Genomic DNA, 11,798 nt, shown 5'->3' with positions numbered 1-11,798 from the left:
TGTGGAGTGATTACAGTCGCCCCTCTCTATACACAAAGCGGTGACTGAACTCATGCCGGCTCCGCCCCTGTGACTGAAACCTAAAAGCTGCTAGGAGGAATAAAGTCAATTTCCTCCCAGCAGCGGGAGACTAATCTCTGTCTGTAGGTTAATAGTGTTTTTTCATGTCAGGTTCCTTATAATATTCTTTAATTGCAACTTCTTTGATGCCTTACTAGAATATTTTGCCTTGTAAAGGAACTGATCCCAATGATGAAGCAATGTAAAGACAGTTTCCAATAAAATAACTTTAAACCAGTCTGTGCAGCCAGGGCGGCTAACACTGAGGGCAATCCTGCCTGTTTTTCCAGCCCAGAGGCTCTGGGAGAAAATGGCAGTGGAGTGGAGCTGCAGGAATCTGTCTTGCTTTCTGCTCGCACTTTCCGTCTGACACAGTAGCACGGCTGGATGACGTCAGCATTCAGCGCGAGTCTGTGTCAGATAGAAAGCTGCCGACGATGAAGATGCTGCAACTACGGAGAACGTGCGGAGAGGTGAATGATGTGTGTGTCTGTGTGTGTATGAGTAGGTGGTGAAGAGGGCACTGATGGGGTGGTGGGGGAGAAAGCAATGATAGAGGTGGTGGAAAGGGCTATGATGGGGGAGAAGGAAATGATGGAGGTGGTTGAAAGGGCATTGATGGGGTGGTGGAGGAGAAGGCTGTGATGGAGGTGATGGAGAGGGCAATGATGGGTGTTGTGAGTTCATTTTCCCCTTCACTACTGAGGCCCGAGGAACTCCCTCTTCTGGTGAAGAAAGGTAGTGAGCCTGATTGTCAGACACCTGGGGCTGATGATGATGACTGGCTGAGTGGAGTTAATGACTGGATATAAGGCTGCCGACGCCCTTCTGGCCTGCGGGTGATTTCTCTGTGGACTTCTAGGAAACCAGTCTGATTCCTGCTCATCTAAAGCTAAGATTTCTGCTTTGCCTTTTTGCATTAGTGTTTTGTTTTCCTTGCTTTTCTGGATTCTGCCATTCCCTGCTGGGGCGAGCTGAATCTCCTTTTGCCTGTTGCTCTGTCTTCAGAATATTCCTGAGTACTGACATAGCCTTTTTTGAAGCCTAGCGTCTTCAGGGCCTTTTTTACTGTCAGTTTGTTGGCTCTTATTTTCATAGGTTTTTTCACGGATTGCAGACAGCAGCCTTCCTGTCCTTTCCTATTTAAGCTAGCTTGGGCCCCATCTTTGCTCAGTCTATCTTTCTGTCTGTGTTTTGTTCTTTCTTCTTGCTTCACCGTCATTATTTGTGGGGGGCTGCCTTTTGCTTTGGGGTCTGCTCTGGGGCAGTTTAGATTTCCCTTTCTGTCTTTAGGCTATGTAGTCCTCCGGCTGTGATCGAGGGGCCTAGGGCATCGTAGGAGCCCCCCACGGCTACTGCTAGTTGTGTTGATAGGTTCAGGGGTCTGCAATCCGATAGCTGCCAACTTCTCTGGTTTTCTGGACTTAGCTAGCATTTCTATTTTTGACTACTACGGTGACTCAATCATAACAGATGGGGATGGTGAGGGAGAATGCAATGATAGAGGTGGTGGAAAGGGCAATGATGGGGTGGTAGGGGAGAAGGCAATCATGGAGGTGACAAAAGGGCAATGATGTGAAGGTGGGGAAGAAGGCAATGATGTGGTGGTGGGGAAGAAGGCAATGATGTAGGTGATGGAGAGGACAATGATGGGGTGGTGGAGGAGAAGGCAATCATGGAGGTGGTGGAGAGGGAAATGATGGAGGTGATGGGAAGGGCAATGATTGGGGTGGTGGAGAGGGCAATAATGGAGGTGGTGGAGAGGGTAATAATGGAGGTGGTGGAGAGGGCAATAATGGAGGTGATGGGGAGGGCAATGATGGAGGTGAGGGAGAGGACAATGATGAGATGTGGGGGGAGGACAATGAGTGGTGTGGGTGATTGAGATGGAATGAAAGGGGACTTATAATGGACTTACAAACAGGGGGAAAGGAGGAGGAAGTTAGATATAGATGTAAAAATTAATTGGGTGGTGGAGAAGGATGCTAAGCCACTCATAGCATCTTCCTCCATCTCACAATTCTTTGTGATGCTATTGGGGACTTATTGGGGATTGAGAGAGGAGGTGATAAGGTGCATAGGACCCTTTATAATGAATTGAAAAGAGGAAGAAGACTCTGTCAGGAAATTGTAATGAATTGGGATGTGGCGGAGGATGCTCAGTTTGTGATAATGTCTTCTCCCACTTCCATATTCATTTTGATGCTATAAAGTACTTCTAATGAATGGCGGGGGGGGGGCACAGGACAGGACTAAGGCTATTTGCACACGTTCAGGATTTGCGGGAGAAAATTCTGATGCATATCCTAATGTGTTGTCAGGAAAAAAGTTGCGTAAAAATACATTTATTTTTTTTTCACATTTTTGCCATGCTTTTGTTACGTATTTTTACTCATTAATACAGGTGAAAAACGCTACAAGAATTGACATTATGCAGATTTTAATCTGCTGCAAATCTGCAAGGAAAAAATAAGCAACGTGTGCATGAGACTGCAGGGATCTCATTCACTTTGCGTGTGCTGTAAAACCTTGCATATTTTCCGCGTGGACATAGCCTTACATTTAATTGGGGAAAGTCACAGACTGAATAGTTTATTGGGTGGTAAAGAATATAGTTAATAGGGGCACAGTACTGCTTATTACTTTATATTTATAATGGTGGGGTACATATCTGTATTCGGGGGGAGACACATGTATGTATACAATGTATGTCACCTTGTTATTTTCAGGGTTGCGAAGATCATCGTGACAAGATGAGTTATGGCTGGGAGATGTCAACATGAAGGTCGGACCAGATGGAGAAGAAACAGGAGAAAGCGTCTCTAATCAGACAAGACGTCAGCGGTTAAGTTAATGGATGTAGATATTATTCTGTATCTGCACTGTGTGATTTGGAGTGATAATGTTATGTGTAAAATCCCTTATTCTACATTCTCACATTTGTGTGAAGTGTCCATGTGCTTCCAGGTTTTTTTATCGGATGGTACACGAACTCAGAGTTTTATAGGTCCATTCACACCTACTCGTAAATCATAGATCTTTGAATGAGATTCATGAGAGTCAGTGAATGTTCTGTTCTGATCCGATTTTGAGGATCAGAATAGGACATGCTCAATGTGTCTGTAAAAGCGGGCAGCACACCGATACTGCACATGGATACAGCAATGTAGTCTTATAATGTATAGCACAGTCCCTTAGTATAGAGTGTACTCACTTATGTGTAACACTGTCCCTTATTACATACCATCCTCTCTCATTATATATAATGAGGTCCCTTATTATATAGCTTCCTCTGCTCTTATGTACAGTGCTGCCTCTTACATAGTTTATTCTTGTTATTTTTGTTGTTCTCCGCACCCTCTTTTATTACATAGTCCCCTCTCTTGTTAGATATAAAATGACTGCTGATGGATCAGCCGGTGACCAGACGACCAGTCCATCAGCTCCTCCATTAGAAAAAAAGCTTTCCCATGCTCCATCAGCTGTCACTGCATTATACACCTAACAAGAGAAGACAGTATGTAATAAAGACAGCGCTCTAGATAATCAGATATGTAAGGGACGGTGCTGTACATAACAAGAGGGGGCACTGTGTAATAAGGGACAGCAATGTACATATTAAGAAGACAATGTATTATATATACATGTATGTGTGTGGTTGTGGGACCAGACACATTTCTTGCACAGGGGCACCAAGCTGTCGGTGTCCGCCCCTGGCCTCAGCGGTATATTCCACAAGACTGCTGTGGTCCGTCATTGGCTGCAATGGTCACGTAGGGTATACAGGACAGTAGGTGAACAGAGGACAAATGGGAAGCATCATGGACGTGATTTCTCCTCACTACAGACAATGACTTGAGCAAGATGGCTCTCAGCAGAAATGGATAAGAAGGCAGTCATTATGCCGCAGTTTCAATTACAAAGATTTCAACTGAAACCATAGAAGTTCTGAGCAAACATCATTTACTGAAATAGAGTTCTGCCCTGTGTAATATTTCAAGAAATATACTGTAGTATGGAAAGCCCTACTAGGCGTTTAGATAAAAACATTACGAAAGTAGGAATCATAAGTCTTTTGTTTGACCACAGAAAAGGTAAAAATATCTTTTTATAATGAGTTGATTCTGCTCATTCTTTACAGATGTATAACTATTATACAAGTCAGCACAAAGCCACAGGAAAAAAAAAACAGAAATACATATTTTAATGCTACCATTTCCCCATTCAGCACAGTTTGACTGAATCACCAGACCACGGACAAATATTGCAAAGATAAACATTTAAAAAAATGCAATGTCGTATATAAAATATATTTTTCAACATTATTGGAAATATGACAAGAGTCAGCCCTAGGGCTCATACTCATCTGCGTGAAAAATGGACAAGTGCAATCCGATAAAACAAATCAGATTGCACTCTGCCTAATGTTAGTCTATGATTCCCTGCTCATCTGCTTTTTTTCCAAGCTCAGATAGGACTGAGAAAAAAAAAATCACAGAATGCTTTGATTTGCCGCATATATCGGCCACTTTTTTTGGGGGGTGTCCCCCATTTTAATAACCAGTAAAGGCTAAGTATACAGCTGTGAGTTGATAACAATAGCCTGGGAAGCTCCATGTTTATTACCCTCTTCCTAGGAAATAAACATCAGCCCCCAGCTGTTTGCTTTCCCTTTGCTGGATATTAAAATTTCAGGGTACTGCACACCATTTTTTTCATTAAATAATTTAATTATGACTTAAATACATATACAGTAAGCTACACACGCAAAGTAATGATTATATATCATACTCACATTTTTCTATCTACCTATTTATGTATTGAAGAATATTTTGTTAGAAAACTGCATACAGATAGCATACACGTGTTCGGATGCTAGGTGAGAAAAATCGCATTGTACTTGCATGACACGCATCTGACTTTTCAGGAGCAAGATCGGACCGATTTTATTAACGCTGATGAGTATGAACCCTTAGGGCTCCCTCACACTTGCGATGCAATCGCACTAGTTCAATTTGATAAAAAAATCAGATTGCACTCAGCCCAATGTTAAACTATGAGGCAGTACAAATCTGCGATTGAGCATGCGAAAACACCTGTATGCACTCATACAAGTCTATGGGTGTGTGTGAAACATCAAGTGTAGGCGCGATTCCCGCAGACGCCGGCAATGGAAGAGATGGAGAAATTAATTTCTCCATCGCCTCTGTACCTGTGCTGCGACTGATGGGAGAGGATCGGAGCGCAGTGCACTCGGTTCCTGCTCGCAACATCATTGACGCCAAGTGTCATTAGCATATCGCCTCCAATGCCATATGCTAATGTGATTCCAGCCTGAAAGTGAATGTGTCATGTCAAAAAATGCTACTAACCTGCAAACATGGAGTTAATCTGAAGGTTAATATCATTCTGAAAGCCATGCAGCTGCTGCACTGAAGACCCTGCAGCCGGGAGCAAATTAAATTTACTCCTCCCGGCAGCCTCCAGCTTTCAGTCATTACGGCACAGCCGGTGCAGATTCAGTTCACCACTTAAGGGTATGTGCACACGTTGTGGATCTGCAGCGGATTTGGCCCTGTGGATCCGCTGTAGATTCGCCAGTGATGTACAGTACTATGTTATCCTATGGAGAAAAAAAAACGCTGTGCACATGCTGCGGAAAAATCTGCCCGGAAAAGCAGCGGTTCATTTTCCGCAGCATGTCAATTCTTTGTGCAGATTCCGCAGCGTTTTTACACCCATTCCATTATAGGAATCTGCAGGTGTAAAAATGTATGCCAAAGACGCACAAAATCTGCAAAAAATCCGCTGGAAATCCGGAGTAAAAAAGCAGGTATTATGACCAGCGGATTCTGCTGATTCTGTGCGGAAAAATCCCCACACGAATCCGCAACATGTGCACATACCCTAAAGGGGGTTTTACACATAGCGATATCACTAACAATATCGCTGAAGCATCACCGATTTGGTGATGCAGCAGCGATATCGCTATGTGTGATACTTACCTCCGACCGGCTCCCCCGCTGTCCATCGCTGATCGCGCAAGATTGCGCAGCTCCATTTCTCGTCGGGTGCTTCCTGCTGGCGCCGATGAGCGACGCGTGGACGTGGATGGAGGACGTCAGGATCGCCATGTCTGAAAGGTGAGTATCGTCGGCTGTATCGCTGCTGCATCGCTGTGAGATCTTCCTGTGTGGCAGCTCACTAGCGATCATTTAGCGATGCACCAGCGATCCTGATCGGGTCGTATCGCTGGTCGGGATCGCTGGTGCATCGCTAAATGTAACGGGGCCTTTAGGGTGCAGCCATAGGCTGCTGGGATTAAGAAAGTTAATTTCTTCCCCAATGCCCAGTCCTCAGTGCAGCAGCCGCACAGCTACAGAAAGCTATTAGCCTGCAGATTAGCAATTTTTTACATGACAAGTTCCCTTTAACTTTGTCTTACAAATGATGACCCTGTTTTGGACAAAGGAAGATGCAGAGCTGCACATGAAGAAACTGGATTCAGCTACACATTATGATATCAGCATTTAAGGCACCACTCCAGTGATTTTGATTTTTTTATTTCAGTGCTGGTGTAGGTACGTGTGCCGACTGGGGGGTGGTCCCTTTCGGCTGCAAGACAGACTGGAGACAGACACGGGAATCCGTTCAATCAGGTCCAAACTTTATTGGGTGTCCTCCTGACATCCATGGCATGCACCACAGCTTCTGCCCCTAGGCCCGGGTACCCGTCACTTCCTGTTATTGCTATTGGCAAAGTCCCTCTGGGTTCTTTCACTGTGGCTGCCGTAAGGCACACGGCCACAGCGCTTCCCCCTGGCTATGTCTGCCCGCTGTACACCTACTCACTCTTCGGTGTCCAGCCGTCCGGTACCCATACCTTCCCTTAGTCACTGCCGTCCTCTCCTGTGGCTGACTTCTCAGGGCCACCCCCCTCTCCGAGTCTCTGTTTCTCCTTTGTCCTTCCTGAGCTTCTCCTTTCGCCGTCCTCTCCTGAGCTATTATCACTTCTTTCTTCCTCCTGGGTGTCTGCCCTACCCCTGGAACTCTCCTTCCTTATATCTACTCTTTTTGGAAATCCCCTTCTCAGTCCCATAACTCCGCCCACCATGACTATACTGTTTCTCTAGCCTAAGGCCTGCTGTTGAGTCCTTTTCTCACTGCTCCCTGTCTCCATCTTGTGGCCAAAACCCGGTACTACGTCGTCCTGTATTAATTTCCAGTTGTTAACCATACACATATAATAAAGCATAATGCACATCATCTTTTACATGTCTTTCCCACCTCAGACAGGTCCATAGGTCAGCCCACCCCCTACACTGGAGTGATTTCCTAACCCTAGTATCATACTTATCAGCCGCTGTCTTCAGCTGTTCCAGGCATTGCTCCAGTCCCGTTACGCACACCAACAACGTTCATTTTATTCAATAGATTTTGGAATAAAATTAAGTTCCACAATTGGATGTAAGTAAAAAATATGTTCCTGTGCTGAGATAATCTTATATATGTGCCCCTGTTATGTACTGTGTAATGGCTGTGTGTGCAAGGTCAAACACCAACAAATGGGCAGGTAGGATCAAGCTCTATTTAAAAACGCCATAGGCTGATGGGTGGAGTGTTCAGTCAGAAGGCGTGTATTACACCTATGAAAAGACTGACCGGCACTTCCAAGCAGAAAGACAAATGTGAACAAGTGCAAGCTAAGGCCTCTTTCACACATCAGGTTTTCGCCGTCAGGCGCGATCCGGCGCTTTTGACAGAAACCGGATCCGGCGAAATGCAATGCCGGATCCGGTTTCCCCCCCATTGACTTGCATTTGCGCCGGATCGCGCCGGATGGCCATGCGTTTCATCCGGTTTTCGCCGGATCCGGCAATGTGTCGCGATCCGGCGTCTGGAAAAAACGGCTACTGTAACGTTTTTTGTCTCCGGCGAAAAAGCCGGACACGCCGGATCCGGCGCGTCCGGCTTTTTCACACAATGAAAGCCTATGAGCGCCGCAATGCGCCGGATCCGGTTTTTTGGTCTGAGCATGCTCAGTAGCTCTGCCCACAAGACATATATAAAAGCAAGACAGTGGGACCCACAGCCACACCCAACATGCCACCCAAGAAAGCAACCAAGCGAAGCAGGAGAAGGCAGGAGACCACTGCAGCACCATCAGCACCACAACCACCCCAAATGGAGCAGCAAATGCAACATGCTGAGGAGGGGAGGCCAGCAGCAGATGAGAGACGGTAATTATCAAATCCCCCATTCCTCCAAACTAGGGCTATTGAATATCAAGATATTCATTGGCCCTTTGTTTCTCTTTATTCAACAGCCGCCCAATAGATGCAGCAGCAGCAGCAGCAGCAGCAATGGCAGCAGCTGGAACACCACCCACAGGCATGGAGTGTGGCCACCAGGAAGACAGCACATCATCTTCTGGGAGCCCTCCCTCGCATCGTCAGCGTTTGACGGTAAGTTTTTATTTCCAAAATCCATCTTCTCTGTAATATATGTCTATTCATTGCCTTTTATTTCAAAACAGGATTCACAAGATGAAGAGGAGCTCCCAGAAGAAGAAGGAAGGGGTGGACAGACACCTGGAGTGGGCTCACAATTGGTAAGTTTTTTGCATCAAACGCAGAAATACAACATCACACTACACACAACACATAGAAAACAATGTTCTGCAGACCACACACAGCAAACAAATGCCTACATCCAAAGACATAACATTTTTTGTTTTCTTCTCTAGTCTTCCCAATCTGGTGCTCGGCCAAGAGGTCCTCGCAGTGCCTCCCAGGGTCGTCGGCGACAGCAACGCGGCGGTCACCAGCGTGTAAGTATAAATATTTTTGCTTTGTTTTTTTTGCACTTTTTATTTAATTTCTTATGTGGAGGCTAATTATGTTATTTTTGTCTTTTTCTTTAACAGCCTTCACAGCGTGCTCCCGACTCTGACGGTGAGGATGGAGGACTCGATGTGGACCACCTCATCGATCTCGTCCGAGAAAGGGAGCCGCTCTGGAATATGGCTGACCGCCGCCACGCTAACCTTATCGTTACCCGACGACTCTGGGAGGAAATCTGTTCGCTCCTTGTGGGCCGCTGGGAGGACCTCGATGTTCGGGCCCAGATTACAGAGCGTAAGTATATACAGTACCAGTTGCTTGATGTAAACCAGTGTTTCCCGAACTCCAGTCCTCGTGGTCCCCACGGATCATGTGTTCAGGATTTCTATTTACTATGGAAATCCTGAAAACATGACCCCTGGGGACCATGAGGACTGGAGTTTGGGAAACACTGATGTTGTATACTAACCACTCCTTTCTCGTTTCAGGGAACAGAATTGTGAATCGGTGGCGGTCTGTGAGGGATCGTTTCAAGAAGGAGTTCAATAAAGAGATGCGGGCCCCGAGTGGATCTGGAGGACGCAGGAGCAAGTACAAGTATGCAGAAGCCCTGTCGTTCCTCCGGGAAACAATGGTCACCATAAGGTAAATATTACACACCACATGTGAAAAAAAATGTTAGATGTAAATTTTTTTTTCAGCCAGGGCCATACCATGTCAGTATTTTAATTGTTTTTTTTTCTCTTTATTCCACAGCACGGTGAGCAGCACTCGGGAGCCTGCACGATTGGACCCTTCTGAGGCGATCCATGAGGAGACCGGCACCGAGGAACACTTCGACCGCCCCGGTACATCTGCACCTTCCCAGCCTTACCACACATTCGACCCATCTGTCCCATCCACCAGCACAGGAGCATCGTGGCCGCCTACATTACATGAAGCTGCTGGTGAGGAGATCGCTTTCCCTTTACCCCACCCTTCTGCCCCTGCCACCTCTAGTACACCTGCGGGTACTGGGCGGCAGCGGCAGAGGGGTCAGGAAAAGACTTATGCGCCAGAGTTCTTGCATCTGAATGCATCTTTCCAGAACTGTCTAAAAGTCTTGTCAGAGCAAATCTCCGCAGGCTTTCAGCAGATCAACTCCAGCATTCTGGAGGTGAAGACACTTCTGCAAACCATGCATTCAGAAGCAAGAACTTCGCCAAACCACACCTTTTTCAGGTCTGTTGTGGAGCGCATGGAAACGCTCTCTCCTGCCCAGCAGATGCATGTAATGCATTCATGCCACGCTGCTCTCCAGCAAGTTACCTCCCAACCTCCTCCTCCCACCACACTAGTTCCTCCACCTGCACCCCCTCCAGCCACTTTCCATCCTCCCCCTCCTATTACATCTACACCCCCTCCAGCCACTTTCCATCCTCCCCCTCCTATTACATCTACACCCCCTCCAGCCACTTTCCATCCTCCCCCTCCTATTACATACCATCCACCTCCCCAGCACCATCCACCTCCCCAGCACCATCCACCTCCCCAGCACCAGCAACCTCCCCAGCACCAGCAACCTCCCCAGCACCAGCAACCTCCCCAGTACCAGCAACCTCCCCAGTACCAGCAACCTCCCCAGTACCTGCAAACTCCCCAGTACCAGCAACCTCACCAGTACCAGACATCTCCCCACTTCCAGCAACCTGCCCCGTACCAGACATCTCCCCACTTCCAGCAACCTGCCCCGTACCAGACATCTCCCCACTTCCAGCAACCTGCCCCGTACCAGACATCTCCCCACTTCCAGCAACCTGCCCCGTACCAAACTCCTTCCCCATACAACTTGCCATCAACATCATCTGCTCCTACAGTCCCTGCCCAACCCTCCACTCCACCACCCACCACCTCTTCTGCTTCCCACATGTCCACCCATTCTGTAGTTTTTTCCACACCTTCACCTCTAACTGTTCCTTCCCCACCACGATCCCAGTCCTCTCTCCACACTCCCAGTGTCGAAGTGTCCCGCAGCCCCTACAGCAGTATTTCCACCACACACTACACAGATTTATAATGTGTGTATTTAAATAAAAATGACCAGTTTTATGGTTTCAGTTTTATAGTTTCAAAGTTTTATTAAACAAGTTTATTAAATTTTTAAAAAAGTTTACTAAAAAAAACATTTTTCAATAAAAGTTAAATTATTTTACACTGGTTGTCTGTCATTTCTTTCTGCGGCGAAAAAGGTTAAATACAGGGTATTTAAAAGGTGAAATGGTATTCAAAACTAGGTATATAACTGTGGGTAAATTTTAGCTTTTTGCCACAGTTGTGTTCCTGGTTGTGTTTGAAGCAAAGTATTTCACCTAAAAAGTTGTGTTTATTGTTGGTGATTTCCTAACAATGTACACAACTTTTGTTAAAAGGTGAAATACTTTGCATAAAACACAACCAGGTACACACCTGTGGCCTAAAGCTAAAAATAGAGACCATGACAAGATAGCCAACTTTGGTTGGCAAAGGTATATACTGTTGGTACAGAAGGTACACAAGTTTGGTTGGGCACAAATCTTTCACACTCTGTCATCCTGCCAGTGTACTCTGCCTTGAGGTGACATAAAGTATAGTGCAAAATTGTCCCTCATTACTGAAACCGTCACAGAACTTCTAGTGGTAATGTCATGGTAATCTTGCAAGGTGGTTTCTTCAGAGGTGTCCTCAATGGAAATGGGTTCCTTGCAGATAACAAAATTGTGGAGTACCACGCACGCTTTGATCACCTCGTCCACAGTTTCTGTCTTGAGGTTGATCGCAGTCAATAGGACCCGCCATTTGGCTGTCAGAATACCAAAGGTACATTCAACCATTCTTCTTGCTCTTGTGAGGCGGTAATTAAAAATGCGTTTTGGTCTT

The 11,798-nt window shown here is 46.2% G+C and overlaps 1 protein-coding gene across 1 annotated transcript; it reads left to right on the top strand.

The window, feature by feature from the left end:
• Nucleotides 1-9,345: 9,345 nt before the first annotated feature.
• LOC141096306 (uncharacterized) lies at nt 9,346-11,480 on the top strand. Its single transcript, XM_073582845.1, has 2 exons — nt 9,346-9,548; nt 9,660-11,480. Exons 1-2 carry the CDS (start codon nt 9,358-9,360, stop codon nt 10,957-10,959), a joined length of 1,491 nt encoding a protein of 496 aa, XP_073438946.1. The 5' UTR covers nt 9,346-9,357; the 3' UTR covers nt 10,960-11,480.
• The last annotated feature ends 318 nt before the right edge of the window (nt 11,481-11,798 follow it).

This window comes from Dendrobates tinctorius, unplaced genomic scaffold (assembly GCF_039654945.1).
Source record: "Dendrobates tinctorius isolate UK_male_01 unplaced genomic scaffold, ASM3965494v1 ptg000073l, whole genome shotgun sequence".
Taxonomy (NCBI): Eukaryota; Metazoa; Chordata; class Amphibia; order Anura; family Dendrobatidae; genus Dendrobates; species Dendrobates tinctorius.
This window is presented reverse-complemented; position numbering and strand designations above follow the sequence as displayed.